The 26,016-nt window shown below is 42.9% G+C and overlaps 1 protein-coding gene across 5 annotated transcripts in view; it reads right to left on the bottom strand.

Moving 5' to 3' along the window:
* Nucleotides 1-299: 299 nt before the first annotated feature.
* The window catches only part of snx13 (sorting nexin 13), a 45,379-nt gene continuing 19,662 nt past the window's right edge, over nucleotides 300-26,016 (bottom strand). For 2 of the 5 annotated variants that reach the window (XM_084079895.1, XM_084079893.1), the window contains exons 3-26: nucleotides 25,814-25,916; nucleotides 24,816-24,905; nucleotides 21,943-22,064; nucleotides 21,239-21,357; nucleotides 20,466-20,570; nucleotides 20,243-20,331; nucleotides 18,661-18,744; nucleotides 18,351-18,489; nucleotides 17,654-17,742; nucleotides 16,355-16,454; nucleotides 13,887-14,080; nucleotides 13,520-13,624; nucleotides 12,911-13,043; nucleotides 12,580-12,617; nucleotides 12,266-12,332; nucleotides 10,660-10,838; nucleotides 10,140-10,247; nucleotides 9,830-9,940; nucleotides 8,735-8,896; nucleotides 5,712-5,783; nucleotides 5,430-5,575; nucleotides 4,070-4,138; nucleotides 3,866-3,978; nucleotides 300-3,304 (exon numbers count right to left, since the gene is read on the bottom strand). In XM_084079895.1, coding sequence (XP_083936021.1) covers nucleotides 3,069-3,304; nucleotides 3,866-3,978; nucleotides 4,070-4,138; nucleotides 5,430-5,575; nucleotides 5,712-5,783; nucleotides 8,735-8,896; nucleotides 9,830-9,940; nucleotides 10,140-10,247; nucleotides 10,660-10,838; nucleotides 12,266-12,332; nucleotides 12,580-12,617; nucleotides 12,911-13,043; nucleotides 13,520-13,624; nucleotides 13,887-14,080; nucleotides 16,355-16,454; nucleotides 17,654-17,742; nucleotides 18,351-18,489; nucleotides 18,661-18,744; nucleotides 20,243-20,331; nucleotides 20,466-20,570; nucleotides 21,239-21,357; nucleotides 21,943-22,064; nucleotides 24,816-24,905; nucleotides 25,814-25,916 — 2,773 coding nt within the window. In that variant the 3' untranslated portion in view covers nucleotides 300-3,068. The other 3 variants (XM_084079894.1, XM_084079896.1, XM_084079897.1) reach the window with 3 other exon arrangements.

Here is a 26,016-nt window from a genome sequence, read left to right as displayed (position 1 = left end):
GATTTTCACCCATCCCCTTTCTTTTGCAGCTGAACCTGATTAAGTCACTGACAACGACTATTAGAATCTAACAACCAGTCCTATTAAGCAATGATCAACAGGGACTGAGACATTTTTTAAATAAGTGGTTAAGGAATTCACATTTCCTTTTTTCCTTTTTACTGACTCTTTTCACTCACCTGTTTCTGTGTTTCACTTACTGCTGTTGCAGAGATGAATAAAGGTTTAGTTTATCTTGCGTATGTTCAGACAGAGGTGAAATAGCGCAAACACAATGAGGATAACACATACACTGTGGGTCAGTTAGTCTCAGTTACTGTTTTATTAGTGTTATACTGATCTGAGCTGTTCCAAAGGAAGAGTTTGATAAGCATGATGCAAAAAACACCCTAAAATCCTTTTCAGTCGCGTAAAATGACCATGACATTCTGATTGATTTTTTTTTAGATAAAGAAAAATATGAAAATAGAGTTGACAGTACATTTAGGCACACTATTGACACATACTGTACACAGATATGCACAAATTTCATTATCATAGATTCATATACTAGAAATAAAAAACAAAACAGACAAGCCTTCCTGTGAGGTGATTGGATACTAAGGGTAAGTTAGGCAATTTTAGACCTACATATACTGTGTCTCATACATACCTGTAGTTCATGTACCTGCAGAGAATGTTTGGCTCCATTGTCAGCTGTCGGCTGGAACAGGATGCTGGCATTACGAGTGTCTTGCAGCTAACACATTCTAAACTGGTTATTTGGAAAGAAAACACAAAACCACGCTGTAAAGCAGCTTGGTAAACAACCGCCCTCTTTATCACAGCCCAGGAAAGCAGTATGACATAATTTTCACTCAGTGGGCTCGATGTGTTTACAATCTGACCTGATTCCCAATGGCACACGTACAGTATGCTCTCAATCAACAGCAGTCAGTGTGCTGACTCTGAGGCAGAGACAAATGGTTATGTTATTTCTTTAGTATGTGAAGTCAGAGATAGTTTATTTGATGTACTTTGTAACTTTTCCATTTACTCCCAACCCCCCCTGTAGAGCATACACATTCCTTTTGTTTAGAGTTACCCTCTTTGGTATGCTTGTTGACAGCAAGACACTTAACACCACCAGCCGACAGCTGACTGGTGATATTCTCTCTTCTCTGCTGGTCAAAGTAGAACAGGTATGTAAGAGACAAATGAAATGATGTCCAAAGTCACAAAACATACCCTTTAAAAGGTCAATTCACCTCCTCTGGTATGGGGACAAATATTCACCTTCCTTTAACAGTAAAGGGAGGTTCCAGTCCATGTCCTCACACTGGGCCAATCAGAGTCCACCAGGGCTGCTCAATGCAAGCAAATCACGGCAGGCGATGGAGTTCCATCCAATGACTGCAGCAGAATGGGACTCCGTTCTGCCAATGGGAGAGCGTCTCCCACAGTCGCTACGGTAAGTGCTCTTCAGCAGTGATTCTTTAGGGTCACAGGGCACGGCTCTCCTTTGATTCCAACGAACAGTAGGGGAGGGGGCAGTTCCTCCTGATATTTGTTCATAACATCAAAAGATGAGTTCTGTTCACAGTCAACAGAACAGGCTCGTATGCATAAACCCCTCTCTAGTGGATCGTCGAGAGACGCTGGAGTCTTGTGTTCCGAGGCTAACCAACTAGTCATCAATCAGGCTGTGACAGCCGTGCCACAAACCACAGAATCACAAGGAGTGAGTTGAGGGGGGGGGGGGGGGGGGGGGAACAAACTCAGACTTATAAAACAAGTCTGTAAAATAAAGTACTTTTACAACAACGGAATGTATGTTGTTGGGATAAAAAGACATTTCTGGGGAGAATTATTTCATATTTTTTCTATAATTTCATTTCTCAAAACAGTATGGTTTACTTTTTCAGTATACAGTTATTGAAACACATGCACTGGAAAATAAATATTGCACAAAATTAAAGACTGAATAAAAGTGATGAACTAGGGATACAGCTCCATATCTCTATATCTTTGTAATGTTCAGTCGAGTGTGAAAGTAGAGCTACCACTAGCGTGCCTCTCTTGGTCTGTATGGGTAGTATTAAGGCTGGTTTACTAGCTCACACTGGCATTCTGGTTTCCTTTGTTCACATGGTGCGCGATATACAGTAATATTGTCAGTATCTTCACATCACATAGGTACACATACGGAAGAGCAGGAGCTTTGGTTGGCAGGAGTTACAACAGTAGCATTAAAGGGGGCGTGTCCTCTTTTTTGACAAGTATTGATGATTTCATTAAAAACAAAAATCAAAGTCCTCGTAGCTGGGGGGGATTCTGATAATATACCTACAGACCTATATCTGTTCCAATAGGCCACATTTTAAAACCTGGGACTTTCTGATGTAGTACTACTGACATACTTGGTTAAAATGACTTAGCATACTAGTTTAGACCAATTATTACAGAGAGTATACTGTGAGGGAGAAATCAATTATGACTGAACATTGGGAAGATAGACTTTGTTAAGTCAGCCTATATTATTCAGAAACTGGAGGGTAAGGCAAGGTGTAGGTCTCCCCTAGTGACTCCTGCAGGTTAAAAACAATACAGTATCTGGTGTGCTTGCTAGACCAGGGGAAAGCAGCATTGTCTGGCCCAGCTAAAGCTAAATGCAGACTAAAATTCCAAAAACTGGAAAGAAACAAGAAAAAAAAAATACATTGACTAAAACAAAAAGACTGCAACATTTCAGTCTCTGTGGTGCAAATTCCAGGAACAGCGTGTGCACGTTGTGTTTCTGACAGTGAAATACAGAAGGGAAGCGTGGTCTAGAGTCGACCTGCTCCCCCCCACTCGATTTTCTTCACATCGGAAAGAAAACATTGGAAAGTTGGGAGTGGGATGCTGGAAAAGAGAAGTGGACGAGCGGAATTCATGTGTGCGCATACGCACGCACACACACCTCAACTCTGAATCTTCACTCAACTGTGTCTGTGTGTGCATGCGTGCACATCCCAATACGCACCCCACGTTCTTGCCCGTCACCTCGCACTGCACTGCTGCTCCTGCTACCAGCCCCACCTCTCCTGTCACCTCTTGAGGGAGGACGATTTGAGTTTCTGGCTGTATCTGTGTGTGCGTGGCGAACGGGAGTGCAGCTTGACGAAGAGCTCTGGGAACTTGTACTGCGGGAACATGGTCTCCAAGAAGCCCTCCAGGAACACGTAGACCAGCCGTCGGTTCATGGGCTGGTGCTGGAACATGTCGAACACGCGTAGGATGCCCTTCCTCGTCGTGTCTGCACCGATGATGTGCTTCAGCTCATCTGGTGGGGAGAGGGTGGGAGGGAGGGAGTGATTCCATGCTCTAGAGCAGTGTTGACCCCAATCACCTGACATTCATGTCACACTAGCCATCTTAGGACGTGATCACACCAAGACGGTTTCTACAGGCGCAGATGCTTCAGAAATGTCTTTGCAAATAGGGGCTATGAACATTGCACTGTAGAAATAGAGACACAAGAGAGGAGCGCACACCATGCGTGTTGTATACGGTTTTGTTGACATCGCGTTTTAGTGACACGTCTTGGAGTGATCGCCCCTTAATGAAGGATTTAGTTGGATCTGGGAGCCCAGGTAGGTGTAATTGTGAGTGATTCTTATTAATTTGTTTCTTTAATATATTTCTCCTCTATAAAAAAAAAAAAGGTTCTGACATCTTTGTGAGGCAGGGACTGATAAAATGGTTCATGCCGCAAGTAAAACTTTGCAAGGGATGTAGCTGAATCCATGGACATTAGATGGCATCCTGTTCTATTTCTCCTCCAACCGAGGTTGCTGAAACTTTCTGGACCAATTTAACCTAGGGTGTGTGTATTTTCAGTCACCTGGCATTATCCCTAGCAGGTTGGTCTTGGCGGCCACTCGTGTCCTCATGCGGATGTTCTTGTCTCGACGAGGTGGAGTCTCAGCCAGTATCCCATTGGGCCAGTATGAATCCCTGAATGAAGGGTGGGGACCACATAATTAGTTAGTGGACAAAGCATCTAGAACAGTCACACAGTTACTTAAAAGCACAGGAGAAGAGTTACCTGAACTTCTTGACGTAGTCTGCCACCTGCTCTGGTGAGGTCATATAGTCTACGTGGTCCACGATTTTTCTGCAGGCAGAGAAAATTCAGAGTGGGGTTACATGTGGAGGCTAGTTTGCTGTACCTAATTGTGTTGTGTGTTTGAACCCTGACAATTTTGAAAAAAGATGTTCCATCCCTTTAACTACCACTGAGCTGCCCTTGAACTTGGTCTGCACATGCGTGTGATGGTGAAACAAGATTTCGAAGCAAAACAGGATCAGTGCTCCTTGTCCCTTGATGAAGTTAAACACCTGTGCTTAACAACAAGTTAAGCACACGTCTCAGCACTGCAACTCTAGTGTTCTCTGTCTGTGTGTCGATACCATAGTTATAATATATCTAGAGAGCGGCTATTCATTTCAATGAAAGTTGCTCACCAGCGCATGAAGCACCCGGAAGAACACTCTACACCAAAATGTGGTGCTAAAATGTGGAAGACTTGAGCACTGAGCAGGCGCACTAGGGTTTCAAACGATAGAAGAATGCGCAGTAGCGTTTTAAACCATTAAGACCTGAGGCGATTCTTAAAAATGTTTTCTAAATCCTAACAGTTTTTTGAAAAAAAAAAAAAAAAAAAAAGCAGATCTATTGCAAATGCCAGATTTGAGCTTGTACTGCAATGCCAGATTTGACCACCAGGCGACGGCAGCTTCACTGTTCTACCCAAGGGGCAAGTCTTGGATATTTACGACGAGGCCAACACGGAAGCTTATGAATGACCAGAGTGGCGCTGTTTTACCCTGCGCCGACCTGCGGTGTCAGAAAGATTTTTTTTTAAGTGAATGGGTTTTTTGACAAACTTTAGACTAGATTTTCTTACCGTAATACAAATTGTCATAAATTCTATATGCTTCCAGTCGCTAGTTTAAAGTCTCCTTTCAATCATCAGGATATGCGTTTTGCTAAAATATGGTCCCATTTATTTTAAAATTGACGATAAAGTAGGCTATTCTCTAGGAGGGGCGGGATGATTTGATTGACAAGCTACACAACCAATAGCATTCATTCCCTGCCCCCGCTCTTGATTGACCAATAATGGTCTGGTCTCATTCTGCAGGATATGACGCGATATGACGCGATATAGAAAGATGGCGGACCTACAGTCTTGGAACAATCGGCTTCATTTTCGATCTGTAGAAAGCAGGGGAGTGGCTTTGTCCATCTCATTTATACAGTCTATGGTTCTACCTCGGTTCTGGGGACTTGGTCGATAAGTCTTGGATGTGCATTTCTGTGTGTGTGTGTGTGTGTGTGTGTGTGTGTGTGTGTGTGTGTGTGTGTGTGTGTGTGTGTGTGTGTGTGTCTCTCTCTCTCTGACCTGTTGATGGTGTCCCCATAGGTGGCCCTGATGAGCTGCTGCAGCAAATTCTTTATGTTTCTCCGCAGCCATTGGTTCTTCTCCTTCAGGTCAAACACCTCGTCCATCAGCAGCAACATCACCCGAAGAGGGATGTTATCATCCACCTGGAAAGAGGGATAGAGGGATGGATGAAGGATAGGGTGAGATGAGGAAACAGAGGTTGGCAGAGGTTTTGTAGGAATTATCAAATAGGCATTCTTGCTGTTGTTTAATACAAATATAGACATTGCAGAGACTCACCATGTCATCGAGATGAGCAGAGACTCGACAGTGTTCTGGGTCAATGTCTGACTTGGTGAGGAGTGGAGGCGGCTGGGAAAAGAGAGGGAATACAGTTGCCTGATTATCAGCCTGATTCAGAATCCGATTCCAATCACAAGAGATCCACGGATCCGCCTACATCTGACGTCATCGCAGCGTTATTATGGATCCCACGCCAGCTCTTGGCAAACCCGCTGTGATTGAAAGTTCTCGTTTTTGCAACTATGCCTATACCTAACCTTAACCCTAACCCTAACCTCAGTAAAACTATGCCTAAACCTAACCCTTACCCTGACCCTAGGCTCACATTTCAACACCAGACCAAGAGGGGCAGTCCTCTCGGAGAGTGGGCAGGGTCTATGGTTTGGAACCAGGTTAGGAATACAGTGGATGGTCAGAGGTTTAGCTGGAGCTGATAAGGGAGCGGACAGACTCGATGCTTGTGTTTATTCTAACCCCTTCCCATAACCACTTAAGCCTCCTGTTGAGTGTGATGTGTTGCAGGTTTGTGAGCCGATTGAGTGAGCGAGTGATTGAGAGGAAGTGGTGTCCAGGAACTGATTGATTGCAGGCTAAGAGGAGTAGAAGAGGCCGGTTCTCCTCAGCGCCATAGAGGTTTCTCTCTCCGCTCGCTATTCAACATGGTGTGTCAGCAAACACACCATGTTGTGTCTTCTGTACTGTTGAACTTATCAATTGAGTTAACAGCCAGGTTATGGTAGGGGTGGTATTATTTTCTTTGGTTCCATTTTTCTCCTGTTTTGGTGGCCAGGAGTTAAGTTAATTGTCGTCTTTTGTTTCTATTATTTTGGGCTTCGGTAAGTTAGGGTGGCTTCTGTTTAGTTTTGCTTATTATCTACTGTCAACCCACTCTGAAGTTAAATAAAAAATAAAACATAATAATAAACATTTCATGGCTGACATTCCAGAGAGAGGAGTCACATACTTTCATGTTGCCCCTTGGTTCCAATAGGCTGGGGCTGTAACACCCTTATGTATAGTATACTTTGTTGACCAGTGTCCCCCAGGGGTCTATCCTTGGCCCGCTCCTTTTTCCCTATACACCAAACCTCTTTGCTGAAAATAGCAAATCTAAAAGCTCACAACGAGTCGCGATGTTCACTTAATAATAGTAATCAATCCATAAGGGCCTCCGTGATGTGTTTGTTTTATATGAAGATGTGTTGGTTATGATATGCATAGCAATATGCCATTGGGTGCCCTGTCAAGTTCAGCTTTGTTTGAAAAATTACACGCCAGTAATGTTTGAGCAAGGAGAGATCAAAATATCAAAATATCTCGTGCTGGGAGTAAAATTCCTTAGATAACTTATTTATTTTGAACTGTACACACTTTCTTTTGATTTAAATAAACTGTGTGCAGGGGTATGCAGTAATGTTTGAGCAACCAAAAAGAGCTGATCTACAAGCTCACAACACGCCACAGTCACAAGTATAAAGCGGGCTCAATTTGAGGCCGCTTTATACTTGTGACTGTGACGTACAGCCAAACATAGCCATTAGCTAACAATTAAAGGAGTCGGCATTTTGAGCTTTGAGTTTGCTGCTTCTTCTAATGGGGTCCATGCTGGCCTGTATACTGGGATGCTTGATCGTAAGTTCAAAACACTGTTCCAAATGTTCAACAGAGTCTCCACTACAGCCTCTAAGGAGAAAACTGTGTGCCAAAAATAAATGAGTTGCTTAAATTAATGAGAAGCCTATTTACAAAGGGCTAGTATTACCAAAGGACCTTAGTTCCCAAAAATAAACAGGTAATTCAGTCAGTAATTTTAACTTTCCAGTCAGATAAAAACAACAGACTTCGCAGGATTAAAATCACCAGAGCAATAGGTCATAATTATTATTATTTTTACCTCAGGTAAAACTAATGCTTTCAGAAAAGGGCTTTAATGAAGCTTTAAAAACAGTTTGGTCATGCTTTCAGCTGACAGACTACAGAAACGTCTAATGAGTGCTGGAAATAAAAATGACGAGAGTACCACTATTGTCAGTGCCCAACCTTGCTGTGAGTCTACCATTGGCATCCAGGTATGATACTGTGGCTGTGGACTTGCATGAGCTAAAACCAAACGTGTGCTACCTTCACAGGAAAAAACACTTCACATGTTTCAGTGCTCGCGGTATTGTGCGCAGAAATAAATCCTGTGAGTGAGCATACTAGCGAAACAGATCATTCATTCTCATATAACTGTCCATGGTCAACCACAAAGACGGTGGTGTACAAATGGCCAGAACAAATAAACATGGATCACTACAGCCCCTAAATTCCTCTGACAGGATTCATAGAGCACCATCTCAAAACAGCTAAGTCCCACAGATGGAAAATATGAGACAGGTTAGACATGTAGTGTACTAAAATGTATGTATGAAAAATGTATCAAAGTATTTCTATAGTAGAAAAAAGTTATTGACCCATGATGTTTACATCTGTCCTCCACCAGAAGCTGACAGATAAGGGTTTTTATGGAAGCTGAAATAATTAATGTTTATGGACTGGCATGCATCTTTGTACTGGTACAGGAATCAAGAACCCCATACCAAAACAATGGGGAGCAAAATGTCACAAGTAGACCCTCACCCTGCACTATTTCATTAATGCACTGTGGCTGGTGTGTTGATTGGGTGTCATGTAGAGCACTGTTTCCCAAACAGTGGGTCGGGACCCATTTGTGGGTCACGGATACATTTTCGTGGGTCGCGGGTGAATATCCCTTTCTTTTTTGCCACTGAACCACTGATGTAGAGGACTTTGTATGGAGTGCTCTGGTGGAGGACAGACCTGACGCACGCTTACATTTCATTTCATCACACATTAATAATGTCTTTGGGATGTACATGACATGAAAATTACGGAAATATTTCCGCGACTCGGGCCGCTATAATGGAGTACGGACATTACCGCAAGCGAGCTTATCAAACAGCGGTTCCTTGAAATACAAAAAGGTAACCGATAGATAACTGTTGTGATGGTGGTGGTACCTTGAAGATGGACTGTTTGATATCCTGGCCCAGCCTCTCTGACATGCGGCCCATGTTGTCAGAGACCTTAGCCATGCCCTCAGCCATGCTGTCTGGGAAGGACTTCACCGCGTTGGACACGTTCCGCATGGAGCTCCGTAGAGGGTTCACAAAAGTGTCCATCTGAGGGGAGACATGTTCGACAAATTCTGTCTGGTACGAGGCTCCACCCTAAATAAGTGTTTAACCCATTTAGACCTGGAACCCCATTACGTAACTATACCTTTCAAGCCGGGAACCCCTTTTGGGGTTCTTGTTGCTTTGTACAGTATATAGCAACATATCTTTTTGTCATTTTCAAATAAATATTTGATTTTTTTCAGAAAACGTAAGGTCAGGATTTAGAAGGCGTTTTCAGAATCAGCCTCAGGTCTAAATGGGTAATAATAATAATACATTTTATTCATATTGCACTTTACATTTGAAACAAATCTCAAAGTGCTAATGTACAGAATAAAAAAAAACTTTGCATAAGAACTAAAAAAGGAGGATTTAAAAAAACAATTAAAAAAGCAGGGGGGGGGCAAAGAAAACCTAGGGGTAAAACCAGAATAGCTAACCGAATGCTTTATTCAAAAGGAACGTCTTTAGTCCTCTCTCTCTGGTGTACAGTATGTGGTCCGAGTCCATCAGGCCACATAAAAATGATTCATTCTGGTTTTGAAAAACTACATTCTAGCAGATGTACTGGTGTCTTACCATGTAGAATTGATTTCTGCTGAAAGAATTCTTAAAAAGGAAATAAAAAAGGTATATATTGTTAAACAGTCATTTTTACCATGCTAATATTATACTACATTTTATTGTTTAGTTAAATAGTTAATCTTATTGGTCATTATCTACAGTTGGTAGAGATCCAAATAGATCAAAAGTGATCACAAGGTCTATATGTACTATACCTGTAGTGTGTGTGTGTGTGTGTGTGTGTGTGTGTGTGTGTGTGTGTGTGTGTGTGTGTGTGTGTGGCAGGGGATTTTAGTTTACATGTTATATCATATGGTAGTACGGTAGTTAAAATGGTTTATTAATGACTTTTGTAACTTTTTAAGGTCTAACCTTGCGTGCAAAGTCTCCCTTGCCCTTGCTGTAGGCCTTGTTCTCCAGGAAGTCATAGACATGGAGGACCAGGGTAGGGCACGCCTTCACCATCTCTGGGTTTAGCAGCAACTACATCACATGCAACACATACAAACACATTGTTATGCACAAACACTGAAATTAGACAAGAAAAAAATGTGTACACTCTTCCTCTCTCGCGTGCGCGCGCACACACACACACACACACACACACACACACACACACACACACACACACACACACACACGGTATAGTATATGTGACACACACACACACACACACACACACCTGTAGGTAGGCATTGAGGTCTTTTTTCCTCTTTTCCAGAAAGTCTCTGTCCATGTTGTTAAAGGTCTTCTTCCCAGGCAGCTTTAAGATGGACGTCAGGTTCTCAAACTAGCAAACGACACAGACAAAGTTCTATTTACAAATTCAAAAAAGAAAATGAAAATGGGGGTCCCTGGAACAAAATATGTTGAGATGGGGGTCGGTGGCCAAATACTTTGGGGGTCCTTGACATGAAAAAGCTTTCATTTAGAAAGACATTTGTAGAATCGGCTTCAGGTCTTAATGGGTTACGCAATTCCATTGGGACTGTCTTACACTAGCTGCGTGGTTATAGCTAAAACAATAATTGTTTCAGCGATTTCTAAAATAATCATTATTTGCAGCCCTGGTTTCAATATTAGTGTCACTGTCGCCATCAGTTGATCAAGGCTACGGTACTTCACACTCACGCAGTCTTTCATACACAAACACAAAACAGTGCAAACAAAAACACACACATGTGAACATAAAGCATCACTACCTGTTCAGTGATTCTCATGTGAAAGTCATGAAAGTCCGAGTAGCGGCGGTAGGTCTTCCAGCAATCCTCACTGCCGTCCTGGTTGCGTCGGAACACGGTGATGGCGTACAGCGCGTACGTCTTGCCATGGTCGTTGCACACCCCTGCAGCACCCCCAAAGCCGGGGAAATAAGTGTCAGCTACCCCGCCCCAGCAATACAACCACAGGCCAGGGTGGAGAGGAGGATGAGGTGGGTGGAGGTGGTGGTGGACCAGTAAAGGGGGAGCAGAAACGGAGGATGTATAGGGCAGGGAGAGAGAGAGAGAGAGAGAGAGAGAGAGAGAGAAAAGGCAACAGGACCACACACAGATGGGCGCAGAAGAGTAGATGAGAGAGGGGCGGGAAGCAATGAACAGAACATGGAAAAGGGTGTGGATGACAAAAAGGAAGGCAAATTGGACAGCGACAACAGGGAAAGCGAGGAAGGGGGAAGAAAGGAAGGAAGGAATAAAGGAAGACAAAAAAATGGTAAAGGTAATGGAATGAAAAAAATGAAAGAGTGCTAGAACAGTGGAATCGATTAGTAACAGAAAAGACACATGCAGCTGAATGGAGTTAAGGAGGTGAAGATATAAGCACAGTAGCATGAAACACAAGGGGGGGATGGGGGGGGGGGGCTAGTAGGGGACAACTCATTCCTAATATGCTCAAGTCTACCAGGGCTGCACGATATATGACAAATATAATGATATCCAAAGATTGACTTGCATGTTATCCATATCAAGAGATTCAGCTTCCTAATTTATGTATTATGGTGCTGTGCAGAATCTAAGAACTTGCATTATGTTTTGCAATATTGTGCAGCCCTACACTTTTCCACAGAAGCCGTTACAACCCCCAATCTCTAATTCCCAGACATCTATCCACACATACAGAACGGCCAAAAACCTTGCATCTCTCTTCGTTTGTTTAGGGAAGTGCTGTCGGCAGCCATAGCTTGACATCACTTTTCAATGTAAACGGTATCCTGATGAAGACACCAACTAATTAAAATATGCTGTTGATTTCTCAATTCTGCATTGTAGAGTGGCAAGGTTTTAGGACAGTAAAGTTGGCATGCATTATTCCACAGTCTTCGACACAAGGACAAGAATATGGCAGTTAAGTCTATAAAAATAGGCTAAAGGTCTCAGATACCATCTTAAGTTTGCTCTTGGCTATAAAAAATAAAGCACCAGCTTAACAAGGGCCAGTCCAAAGAGAACAAAATGTTTCACTTTTAAATCCTATTGATTTTGTTGATCGGGGTCCACCAGGGCTCTACCCTTGGCCCCCTTCTTTTTTCCCTAGTCTACACCAAAACTCTTCACCAAAAATAGCCAATTTGAAATCTCACAATGCATCGCAATGTGACATGTTGTGAGCTTGAAGATCTGCTATTTTCGTGCAAGGTTATCCTCTTAAGACATGGCCAGAATAGGGATGCTAGGGTTCAAGTGGTTAAACTTTAGCTTAAGCTTTGATACCCCTCATGCTCAATATCAGTGAGTAAATGGCTGCAAAAACACACACACAGTTATCATGATATTAGTGAGATGAATTGTCTTGTCTGTGCTGTGTGTGTACCCGTGTCAGAGATGAAGGCATGTAGCTGCATAGTTTCATCATGGCAGGAGTTGAGGTCATCCAGAGACTGAAACCACAAGATGCAACAAAACAAACCCATAAGTGAGTTAAATAGTCATTCATATCTGATTATTATGCTATAATTTTGTTGTTCTATGTGTATTTGTGTTTTTTGTACCGTACTTTATTTCTGTGTAAAAACTGTGCTTGGAAAAGTGTAAGACAAGTTTATTATCTCACAGACAGACATGTTATCTCTGTACATCCTTGTTGTTTTCTACCAACTCTAAAACCATGAGGTGAATCTAACTTACAAGGCTTATACTTCCTGTTGGAGAGCCGTTGAAAGATTCTGTGGAGTAAAAGAGATTAACAGCTTTAGCAAGTTAAAAGTAAAAGCAGCTGAGCCGACTCTACTGAATGGCTGAAGTTACCTAGATGGACACAGTAGGTAAACTGAGGGAATGTTGAGCCAAAAATAGTAACACACACCGGCTTGTATGACTATAGCGTTGAGGACCTTTTGACTTTTTATAACTACACCAGCAAAGATTTTGCTAGGTCCCCACTTACAGGATTTTCCTCATCTCCGTCCTCAGAAAATAAACAATACGGCACATGAGCCATACACACACACACACACACCTCCTTCTCCGTCATCTGATCCCCTGTAGCTGGGCTCCTTCAGCATGTCCAACTCAGCTAGCATGCGGACATAAAGAGGACTCTGCTTGAACGAAGGGTAATAGCGCTCATCTCTAAGCATCATTTCATACACCTGGAGGAGGGAGTACACACATAGCATATGTCAAACAATGTATGTGCACAAATACTTATGTCACAATATATATATTGCAAGGTGGCACTGGCTCAGGAGGTAGAGTGGCCATTTTGTTGCGTTGCATCATGTACTGTACCGTCAGTATGTGAATGTGTGTATGAATGGGTTAATGTAATACACATTGTAAAGTGTTTGGAGAGAGGCACTATATAAATGCACCATTTTCCATTTCAAATATGACATATGATTATATAGTATTTATGATAATATATGTTGTGCAGCCCTATGAAAGACAGGATCTCACAAAAAGCAGGGAAGTAGGCATCTAAAACATGTTAGTGTAATTAGAAGGAAAAATAAATGTTCCTATAGGTATAAAAACAAGGTCCATACTGATTTAATGTACAGCATGAACAGACTGCATCACAGACAGACAGACAGAGGACTTTCACTTGTCAGACAAGCCAGCCCACCTTTCTCTGGATGTCGTCAAAGATGTCCGGTGTAGGGTCCTCTTTCTGCAGCTTCTCTCCCAGTTTGACCACTGATGCTTCGTCCACCTGCACCCTGGGAGACGCCTGGGGAGGAGGATGCGATTAGAGTCCTAACTTTAATTTGAATCTCAATCACTTTATCGTTTTGTTTCTTAGGTTTGATGTACTATTGACAGACCTTGTAAGAGAGGTACAGTTCACAAGCTACGTGCCACAGACGTAGCTACGTGCCACAGACGTAATATTGATAGACTATCTTGTCAGAGAGGCACTATTGATAGACTACCTTGCCATAGAGGTACTATAGATAGAGTACCTTGTCAGAGTTGTACTGTTAATAGACTACCTTGTCAGAGAGGTACTGTTCATAGACTCCCAGTGCGGCAGCCTTCAGTAGGCCCTTAGTAGTGCTGGGCTGCTTCTTGCCGTCCTTCTGCCAGCCCTGCATCACCTCCAGCTGTTGCTGAGCTGTCACCCGGTAGCCTTCCACCGTCAGCCAGAAAAACAGCTCCGCCTGGGCCCCCGCAGCTTGCATGAAGTCTGAAAATAGGCGCACACACACACACACAACATCTTTGTCACTTTCATTCTGTTGCACTACTACTCAATCTCACGTCCGCACCCTTTCACAGATTTGAGCAGGAGATCTTTTTTTCTACCATCAGCAGGCATAGTAGCCGTTTCCTTTTGCAAAATAGAGACCAGAAATATAATTTCAAATACAGTACAGGACCACTCGTGCTAGGCAGTTCATAGCATTCTCTCGTGGTTGTAAACCTCAACAACCAAAGGCATTAGAAAGGTTAACTACTGACTGGTGACATCCTAATGGACCACCCCTACAGTAACTCTCTCTGCCACCCGACCAACCCTCCACAACCTGACCCCTGGAACATGTTCTGTGCACAATGGATGTGACCGTGCCTTTCTTAATATTCACTGCATTTAAATGAAGGCGTACGTAAGAAATGAAAGCTCATTTTGCAGTTGTATTCGTATTGTGGTTACAAGCTTCAGCTCAATGCGTAAAATGCAAATTGAGACACTAGGGACCCATCTCAACTAACCTGGCCTGGCATCGGCCGGACTGATGGCGCGGATTCACATATTCCATTCACACATGCCATGTGTGAGTGGATCGCGTTGTCTGGCTAGTGCCAGGCTAATCCTGACCCCTAATTAGCACTGTCTCTAACTACCCCCAAGAGACAGTGGGGGCAGTAGCATGCCACTTGGACATAGGCCGGGGTCTGATCAGCCTCATCAGGTCGCCTGGAGGAGGGTGCCCGAAACACCCAGTGACAACACTGATGATGTGTCCAAGTTTGTGCGTCAGTTGATGTTTTATTAACGGGTGACGTTAACACATTGCCTGCCAAGAACACATATATGCGTTCTTTCAAATCCATCACTTGCCTGCCAAGAAGGCATAATATACTTCATTCTATGCTTCTTTTTTTTCCAACAAGAGGGCACTCTAACGCAACTTAGGAATGATCCCTCGACTCTGCTAGAAGGAATCGACGGATGTGATATACAAAAAATGTCAATTCCGTCCATTCCTATATTAGGATTTGTAGAAAAACGCTCCTAGTTCGGATTCTTTTTTTGTGTGAAAACCAGGCATTTTCAACGGGCGACTCCAAAATGGCCGATCGCGGTAGAAAAGTTTTTGTTCCAGTGGATAGACGGGACTAAGGGTGTCACGATACTCGATACGTACCGAAAATGTACCGAAAATGTACCGAAAATGACGTTCGATACAGTGTATCGAAATCAAAAGCCGTATCACGATTCAAGGGTTAATTAAAAAAAATACTCCCGCGCATGCGGACATCCGATTGCACGTCCGGGTGAAGCCATGCTCGAGCCGCTGTTATTGTTTTTCCGTGCATCGCGCATGCGTGCTCACGACGGGGGAGGAAAAAAATTACGACAGGACAAACCCACACACACCACAGAGGACTTTGGAGGAGACAGAGAGAGAGACAGCTGTAGCGTTGCGTCTGTACTTTACATTTCACCATGGCCACTGCTGAAGCCAGCGATGGTAATGATGATAATACACAAACGGAAGAATTGGAAAACCCTCCCGCTTCCTTTAAGTCAAAAGTCTGGCAATATTTTGGCTTCCCAGTGAATTATGAGGGCACCCAGCGCGTTGTTGACAAAACGGCTACCGTTTTTATGTTTTTATGTTCCACACGCGTATGGCTTAGCTCAGGGGTCTTCAACGTTTTCAGTCCAAGGACCCCCTAGTTGAGAGAGAGATGAAGCAGGGACCCCCTCTATATTGTATAAAATTGTGTTTCAGATAGGGGTGTGCCGATACACTAATTTCACGAAACAATATGATATTGGGCTCACAACTTCGATACGATTTCGATACGATACGCACTTTTTTTATTATGAAAATATATGGGGGAGAAAAAAAGCAAATGCAAACAAATAATTCAGTTTTTGCATTATTCAGACATGCAAACTTGTAGCTTTTCAGCTACAATAGCCGTTTTGAATCCAAATAGGGCAATAGTGTGACACCTGACCCCGAAAAAACAACAACATGTTGTCACCCTTTTCACCTCGGGGCTGTTTGCATGCATGATTATTATGATTGTAAAAAAAAAAAAACCTACACCTATACCTCTTTGCCAAAAATAAACTTTTTGTTTACATCCGCGTGCACGTCGTGGCTTCTGCGGCTGTCCAATGATCGTCAATTTAAGGTAAAAAACAATGGCATGGGGATAAAAAAAAACGATGTTTTAATCTCAGGCAGTGAATGAGTTAAGCAGCAGTGTGATGTGTAGTTACCCATGAAGAACTGCAGGGCAATGTTGTGGACCAGGATGTGTTCCAGCGGGATGATGCACAGCTTGCCAAGGCTTGCTGCCAGCTTCAAGGTATCTACCTCCTGCATAAGACGATGACAGAAGAAGCCAGGTTTAATAAACAGAGGCAGTGTTTCCCACAAGATGGTAGGCTAGCTCTGATGGTGGTAGTGGCCACCACAACGAGTGAGATAACTACAAATGTCTTGTTTAAGGACTATAATAAAGACATATTCATACAGTATTTGTGCAGGTTAAGTTCGTTTCATTATGGGGAGGCATGGGAAGCATCTTTCCACCCGAATTGTCTGTGTGATTTGTCTACATGGCATTAAGAGGAGTTGTCTCTCCCAAAGGGAAAGACAGACCTGCTAGAGGGGAGGAGGAGGAGGAGGCACAGATCACTCTTTCACTTTGCGTAAGCACACATTACTTTCTTTTTTTAGTAGCCCCCCATAAAAAAAAAGAAAAATAATTTTCTTACTGGACCTGCACAAATCATGTAGGCAATTCATTTCTGATTCAGAATGGCAAATTTAGCTGAAGACACCCAGGTTCCTCTCTTTGTCTGTCTGTCTGTCTCTCTCATCTGGTTCATCTCTCCCTGAAATCTAGATTCATTCACACTTCTTTGGTTTGTTTCCTGACCAGAATAGGAATCCTCATGCTTAGCTGCTACTCCTGGACCGGTGAAGTACTACTATAATACTTATGATCTACGATAAGATGCGAAATACCTTTATTGTCATGGTAGCAACAGCAGTAAGAGTGACACACAGAAACAAGTAAGAATAAGTGTCAAGAACCAATAAAACGTAGGATAAAATAGTTAGGTATAGGTATCAGAGTCAAAGCAGGAGTCGGTAATCCAAAACAACACACAGCAGACAGTACCAGAGTCAAGGCAGGAGTCAGTAATCCCAAAGAACAGGACAGATGGTGCATGATCTAGACTGTACCTACACACTGAAGGACGTGTGCTGAAACGGTTGTGTACGTCTTCCGTGAGCGTAAAAGTCAGAAATTAAAAATAGAAAAAGTGTTTTAAAGCGTTCGTCTTTGTTGTCTCGATGTATTTATTTGTCATAATCATGATCTGAAAATGGTTAACAATACACTTCACACTTAATCATATGTGAATGTTGGAACCCATACTGATATTAGATAAGGCTAAATTGACAGTACTGATACATTTGTGAACTTTGTTGTGACAAAATGGTTCAGACTGAAATATAATTCCGCTCCAGTGCGACTCTATGGGAGTTGTGTGGTAGATTCTCACCTTGCCAGACTGCAGTCTCTGGATTCTCATCTCACACAACTTCTTTACAAACAGCAGACTGTTTATCTGGTTCTTAATCACATTGATGTCTGGGAGAAGAAGAACAAGTCAACAACGTAGTTTGCTCAGATGTTGTCATTGCTTTTGTCTTTTCTGTTCTTATGTACTGTTTTTTACCACTTACGCTGTATTTCATACTTCATTGTACAATGGTGTCACCTAGCGAAAACAGCCTATCTGCCAACTCTGCTATTTTTGAATGTTTTCAAATGTTTGAAAACAGGCACAAAAATAGGGAAGCCAGGTTGAAAGTTGTAAATCTCTTTCTATGGACCCCAATGCCGATAAGAAGTATTCAGGCATTCTTCTCTTATTGCATTTCACTTTGTATTTGTCAAAACCAAAAAGAGAGGAAAAGGAACAGACAGCAGGGGATGATGACAGATGAGTGACAGATGATTATAATGCATGTGTCTATATGTGTTTGAATTAAGTGTTATTCTGCTGGTATGAATTTGAATTAGTGCTGGTTTCTCTTAATACATTTGTGTGTCTGTATGTTATTGAATTAGAGTGTAGTACTGTGTGTGTGTACCTGTATGTGCACATGTTGGTACATTTGTGCGTGCATGGGCGTCTGTGTGTGTGTGTGTGTGTGTGTGTGTGTGTGTGTGTGTGTGTGTGTGTGTGTGCCCACCGTCTCCAGCCGTGTCCAGGGAGCGTAGATACGCCAGCTCCTCCAGGACCTTGTCCTTGACTGCCTCCAGCTCAGTAGTCTTGTCCGTCAACTTCAGGATGTTCATGAAGGCCTCGTAGTTACAACTGGAGTCACGGATCTACATACACACACACATTTTTTTATACTGTTAGCTTCTTTGGAGATTTTCCCAAGCTTCGTTCTCATTTTGTTCTTTTTTTCCCCGAAATAATGTTATGCCATGTTTGACCAATAACAACAAAGGTATAAGCAAGCAGAGCTATGGACAGTTAGGATTTGTATGTCTCACCATCCAGATGACAAACTGGTTGATGTAGTCTGGGTCACTCAGCTGGTCGATCAGAGGAAGCAGCACACCACGCGCCAACACTTCCTATATACACACACACACACACACACACACACACACACACACACAGACACCACTTAATGGTTGATAGCAGTGCAAACTGAGGAGTGAGGTCACATTTTTTTTGTTTTTGTTCAGTTTTTCATTTGTATTATTTACATAAAAAGACAAACTACTGTATATTGTAGACAGTTCATCGTTTTTTTTAATGTATGTCATTTATTTTGTATTGTAAAGTGCTTTGAAATGATTAATTGTTGCTTGTGAGTGGACCATAATGGAAATAAGTCTTGACGCCAGGCCTGCTCCTCACAAGAGAAGTTATGCTTACAATTAGGAAAAGATTGATAATGCTTACAATTAGGAAAAGATTGATTATTAGCACGGTTTCTAACTACCCCCAAGAGACAGTGGGGGCAGTAGCATGCCACTTGGACACAGGCCGGGGTCTGATCTGCCTCCGTCGGGTCGCCTGGAGGAGGGTGTCTGTTGCCACACCCAGTGACTCCAGGGAACAACACTGATGTGTCCAGGTTTGCGCATCAGTTGATGTTTTATTAACTGAAAACTCTGGGAGTGGGAGTACCAGTGACAACCAGGAACAGACTGGGTGACTGACGACCACAAAGAGCGTGGTGACATCTGGAGAGACAGAGGATGGCCGGAGAGACGGCGACCCGGGGTGGAGAGGGTTTGGCACCCCAAACTACTTCTTCTGTGAGGAAGAACCAAAAGCTACATGCTGCGGTGAAACCTGCAGGGAGGGTTTAATCCATCAAGGCAGAGTGAGATGTTTGTGCCCAGCAGCAACGATGACGACGCAACGCACAGAAAAGCCCCTACTTCTGGTTAGACGAAGGAGGAGCCAGGCCTGGAGGCAACCCACAGTGCCTAGAGCCTCCTAGTGTCCGCAAACACCAACTGCAACATCTCAACTAACCTGGCCTGGCACTGATAGCGCCGATTCACATATTCCATTCACACACGCCGTGTGTGAGTGGATCCGCGTTGTCGGTCTGGCTAGTGCCAGGCTAACACTAACCCCTATTTAGCACTGTCTCTAACTACCCCCAAGAGGCAGTGGGGGCAGTAGCATGCCACTTGGACACAGGCCGGGGTCTGATCAGCCTCGGTCGGGTCGCCTGGAGGAGGGTGTCTGTTGACAGACCCGAAACACCCAGTGACTCCAGGTAACAACACTGATGATGTGTCCAAGTTTGTGCATCAGTTGATGTTTTATTAACTATCAGGTTGGGGTTGGGGTCAGAATTTGGCCTTTAGATAGATTTAGGGGTTAGTATTAAGAGTTATGCCTGATTTATATGTAGTTGTGCACCGAAAATGAACGCTCTGCAAGATCAAAAGGCATCGCAGTGCGGCACATTGTGAGCTTACATGTTGTCCATCTTTGGTGCGCTTTAGGTTTAGGGTTACAAATGGCACAGAAACTGTGAAAATGGCATGTGTAAAATTGGCATCCTAAAATGATGTCCTAAACGTGTGACTCCTAAGTTGTACTCACCCTGAGGAAGTATCTCATGTTCTTATTGTGGAAGTCTCCAGGAGGTAGTAACAGATACAACAGCACCTCACACAGGTCTCTCAGGAAACCTGACACACGCACACAAACACACAAACATTAACACTTGCCTGTGCTAGCGACACATGCACACAATTCAGCTTTACATTTCGTGCCAGGGTGTGACATGGATGGCGAGACAGACAGTGACGGAGAATCTGCTCACCTTCCTCGTCTTTATGCGAGGTGCACACCACGTCTCGACAAATCTTCCTCTCCAGCTCCACCTCTGCCTCGAAGAAGGCATCCACCAGCTCATCCGTCACGTCCCCTGGACACCACCAGCGGAAGACACCCAACGTTCACTCAGCTTTGTTCTCAGCAATATAAACTCAATGATGATGTTATGGCATAATATACATTAAAGTATTGCATCGATCAAACATGAAATCTAACTTAACCCATTAAGACCTGGAACGCATCTGTGTCACTTTAGATTTCTTTGGCTATTCAAAAATAGCAGATATACAAGCTCATATGAGCTTGTAGAGCTGCTATTTTTGAAAAATCTTGGGGGAAAAAATCAGATTTTTTCCAAAAAACTGTTAGGATTTAGAAAACATTTTTAAGAATCGCCTCAGGTCTTAATGGGTTAAAGTGCTTTACAAATAGCACTGGGACAATACGAATGTCCTTTAGGGGGTTCCAGGAGTGGACTGTTATGGGTCTGTAACTATGAAAGTGTACAAATGGAACCAAATTTGTACACTGCCCAGAACCCCTGCCCCCTTCCACCAACTCTACCCCATGGGATGTCAGTGCGAAATATCCCCGGAGAAAACTAAAATAATGCTTTCAGACAAATAAAAGAAAATAAGCCTGTATTTGGAAACATTTTAAAGCAAAGCTATAATTGCCCCGGTTAAAATGGTTGAATCACTGGATTAGTGAAATGTGAGAGACATGAGTTTGTTTGTGTGCATGCGTGTGTTTTCATACTCTGCTTGTCCTCTCTCTCTCCAAGGCGGTCCTGGCCCTTCCTGAAGACACGCAGGTGGGTGGCAAAGTCATCAACCAGACGAGTGGTAAAGTAAGGCTGCCAGTCCACCTCCTTGGACCTATAGACACACACACACACACACACACACACACACACACACACACACACACACACACACACACACACACACACACACACACACACACACACACACACACACACACACACACACACACACACACACACACACACACACACACACACACACACACACACACACACACACACACACACACATTTCAAATATAAATCTGAAACTTAGAGGCCATACATTTGAAGCCAACTCTGTCATAATCCAATGAATTAATGCATGTGCACTCATTTTCCAGTACTTGAGATACATGTTGTAGAGCCATAATATGTCACGATTCATTCAGATCTCACCATAGATTTTATGGGTCCAAATGTACTAGTAATATAACAAGCATAGTAAAGCTGGACGTTGTGTACTGAGTGTGAGTGTGAGTGTGAGTGTGTGTGTGTGTGTGTGTGTGTGTGTGTGTGTGTGTGTGTGTGTGTGTGTGTGTGTGTGTGTGTGTGTGTGTGTGTGTGTGTGTGTGTGTGTGTGTGTGTGAGTGTGTGTGTGTGTGTGTGTGTGTGTGTGTGTGTGTGTGTGTGTGTGTGTGTGTGTGTGTGAGATCACCTTGTGGAGAACTGGACGAGGGCATTCTGTACCGTCTGTCTGATCTCCAGCAGGAAAGACTCATCTTCACTCAGAGTGTAGTACCAATACTGGATGTAGTCCCTCAGACCAAACTGGATCACCTAAGGAAGGAAGACAGAGAAAGACAGATTAGGGGAGAGAGAAGGGCATGGCGGGGGGGGACGCAAAAAGTTAAGAGAGGAGAGCAGAGGGGCAAGGCATTACACCTTCATCAAAAGTCAAACTGGAATTGTCCGAACTTAAAAGTGAAAAGTTGCATGCCTTCACTGAAAGAATATTCAATTTATAACAAAAGGCTACCACATGCTTTTAATTGGAATAGGTACAATGTAATACTTATATAGACACTGACCTCACCAACACACACACACAGTCATAGCAGAGACACTTTATTAAATCAAGGCTAAAGATTGGAAAGATTCTCCATTTGCTGCTGCTGTATTGAGAACACAAGATACTATAGAGAACAATGCAAAACTAAATATAATCTCACACACACACACACACAAAACTAAATATAATCTCACACACACACACACACACACACACACACACACACACACACACACACACACAGATAAGAGGGGAGAGACTAGAAAGAGTGAGGGGAGAGAAAGAATGACAGAGAGAGAGAGTGAAACGTTGACATAGACAGGGTGACAGAGCGAGAGAGAGAGACAGAGAAAAGGAGCGCCAGTCAGAGATTGAGAAAAGTGAAGAGAGCGAGCGTGAAGGGAGTGAGGAAGAATGTGTCAGACACGGCTAGATTTCAATCGCCTCTCGGGGAGCGTGACATGGAGGTTACATCGTGTCATGCGTAGCTGAGCAAAAGCGCATGGCACACATAGCGCTAAAAACACATTCTCTGGAGTGGAGTGGAGAAACAGATACAGATACAGAGAGAGAGAGAGAGTAGTCAGGAGGAGTAGTGACTGTCATGTGACCACCGCAAAGTGCTGTGTCTGCACTAGTTCACTCTGCCTGTCAGCCTATGCATTACTGGACCACACCTTCAAAGCTGCCCCCCCCCCCCCTCCCCTATTTCAACATGGAGTTTGAGTATGGAACTGACTATGAACCAACATGTACCCTAAGATCGGGAGGGAGGAGCCCTGCTGGTCGTTTCCAGGTCTCAGCCCGTGACCAAGAGTCTTTGCCGTCAGGGCAGTCATTAGTCAAGTATCTGAAACAACTTATTTTAAAATCCCCTCTTAAAGCATTTTTCTATAAGAAAGTCTTTTTCAATATTTGAAGCCCATGTTTTCTTTTTACCGTTTCGTCAATATTGCCTTCTTGTTTCCAATTTCTTTATTTTGTTTTATGATTCCTTAAAATGATCCCTGGCTAATGAGCCTTAATACACAATAATTGCCCTCTATAACAAACATTTAAATGATTTATTTTAGAAATAGTTCATCTTTTACTTAAGTGGGACAACGCCCGTCACAAGTTGATGATGCAATTTTTCCATCTGTGGTCCAGCCCTATGGCATGTATGGAATGCTTGTGCAAAATATATATATGTGTGTGTGTGTGTGTGTGTGTGTGTGTGTGTGTGTGTGTGTGTGTGTGTGTGTGTGTGTGTGTGTGTGTGTGTGTGTGTGTGTGTGTGTGTGTGTGTGGTTGCTCAATTGATTCCTTAGGAAGAATTAAGCACATGCATTCCATAGATCTGAACCACACATGGACAAATGACATCATCAACTTGCGACAGGCATTGTCCCCCTTGAGTAAAAGATGAACAATTTCTAAAATAAATAAGATATCTAAGGTGTTTTAAATGTATCATTTTTGTTATAGAGGGCAATTATAATGTATTAAGGCATATTAGGCTTATTAGACAGGCATACTTTAAAAAAAGGTAGGGGAAGTGATATTTTTTGGTCAAAATAAAAAAAACATTTTTGTTAAAAGGTTAAAGATCTGTGTAGGACTGATCTTTAACACTACATTCTGACATTATTCATTGCTATACACTGTTTGTTCAATAACAGGGGTCTCCCCATCGCTCTAGCTCTTTAATAAACAAAAAATACATTTTCATGTGGGTTGCAAATTTTCATCCAATCAGGAGATTGTTTTTTATTTATCAGCTTCAATTTTATATTGTTCCAGTTCCAAAAGCTCAAGTTGCTCTGATAGCTCTACTGTTGTACAAATAAGGTTGTATTATTATCATTATAATATAGAACCTTTCTTTTACAGAAAGGTCCGGTAGGCTGGATAAAGCCTTGTAGTTCCTATATTTCTGGCTAGACACTTTTGGCAGAAGTTCTTTCCCTTGCTTTTATCTCTTCGTGCGATGGAGATAAAACTGGGAAGTTGAAACGAGGTTAAGTTAGACCTGATGCATCAGGTGAAACCAGGCAAATGTAGTGATATTGAACTACATGGCGGAATAGAGTACCAACAGTAGCAGGGTCGGGAAACTGCATTACAAGCTAAAGGTGCAAGGCCAAATCTGTAGAACAGAGCAAATGCCGTAAATTACGACATGATCTTATGTCACATCATAAAAAACAAGACTTTTCCACAGAGGAATGGCGATTCCCGAGGGGATAGAGAGTGCTCAAGTGAGTGGCATTTTTATGCATCTCCCATTTTTCAATTTGAACGTTTCTTTGTTTCTTTATTGTCAAGGGGGTGCAGCTTTGAGAGGTGGCTGTAACATTTTCACATAGTTACAAACTACAAGTGACTTTTACTGATGAAATGTACAGAAGACAGCACTGCGTGCACTCCCACAAACCCGTTCTCGCTATAAAAATTAATGGAAAGCACACACTCAAACAGGGAGGGAGGGAGAGAGGGAGAAAGAGAAGGGAGAGAGAGAGAGAGAGAGAAATCCATACTTGTTGTAAGGGTTCATCTATAAAGCTGGAGCCAGTCAATCTCCTGTCAATCTTTATGGCCTTCAACTCCAACTTCATTTCATCCAAAGTCTGACAGAGAGAGAGAGATGAAGAGAGACATATACAGGCAGAGTTATCAAATCAATTACAACTTTCATTATCTCCAACATAACGGCTCAGCACAGGTCCTTCCGGGAAACTTGACAAACCACTACTAACTCAACTTGTTTGCTTTGGCAAAGGCGATCAATGCGTCACAATCTGTTTTTATGTGTGTGTTTGTCTATACACTGAATTCTTCCCCAGACATAATCCTATTGCTCCTTCCTTTAGCACACCGGTTTTCAACTTTTTTTGTCCATGCCCCTAGACCCCTAGATAGGACCCCTAGATTGATATACAGTTGGCCGCGGACCCCCATCTGAAAATATTTTGTGCCAGGGACCCACAGAAGCAAAGATTTGAGTTAAAACGTTTCGCTTTGCAAAATATATATATTCAAAGATATGCACACATATTCAAGATTTTTCAAAAATAGCAGATATACAAGCTCATAGCGCGGCACTCGGTGCCACGCTGTGAGCTTGTATATCTGCTATTTTTCAATAGCCAAAGCTAAGTGGTTAAAATGATTGTAACGCTATGTCAACTAATTTCGCTGGGGACCCCATGTTACCCGACCCCCACAAGGACCACTGGTGGTCCCCGGACCACTGGTTGAGAACCACTGCTTTAGCACATTTTAAATGTCACTACGACAGTTAGCCGCTAGCATTTACCACTCAACAATCCAATGACTTTATATTGTCAACAACGTGTTTGTGCGTGTGCGTGTGTGCGCGTGCGTGCGTGCGTGCGTGCGTGCGCGCGTGTGTGTGTGTGTGTGTATATACAAGTGAGAGATGAGGTTAGGGAACAGGGAAACAAATGTAGTCAATGTAAATCAGTAGACGGTAATACAAACTACTATATATAAATGTGTGTACATCAGCAGTTACCTTGAGAATGCCAACTTGTGTAGGTGGTAGGTAGGAGTGCTCGCTCTTCTCTAGGTGTTTCTCGGAGTTGATCTTCCCATAAAGCAGAGTGACTGCAAAGCCCCTGAAAACCACAGTGAATAGAACCAGAGATGTTTTATAGATAAAGAGATAGAGATACTCGATTCTGATTGGCCAGAGGGTGCCCATTATTATCTGCAGTC

This window comes from Gymnoscopelus microlampas, assembly GCF_963454915.1.
Source record: "Gymnoscopelus microlampas genome assembly, chromosome: 15".
NCBI classification, from domain to species: Eukaryota; Metazoa; Chordata; class Actinopteri; order Myctophiformes; family Myctophidae; genus Gymnoscopelus; species Gymnoscopelus microlampas.
The sequence above is the reverse complement of the archived record's forward strand: the minus strand, read 5'-3'. Positions and strand labels throughout refer to the sequence as shown.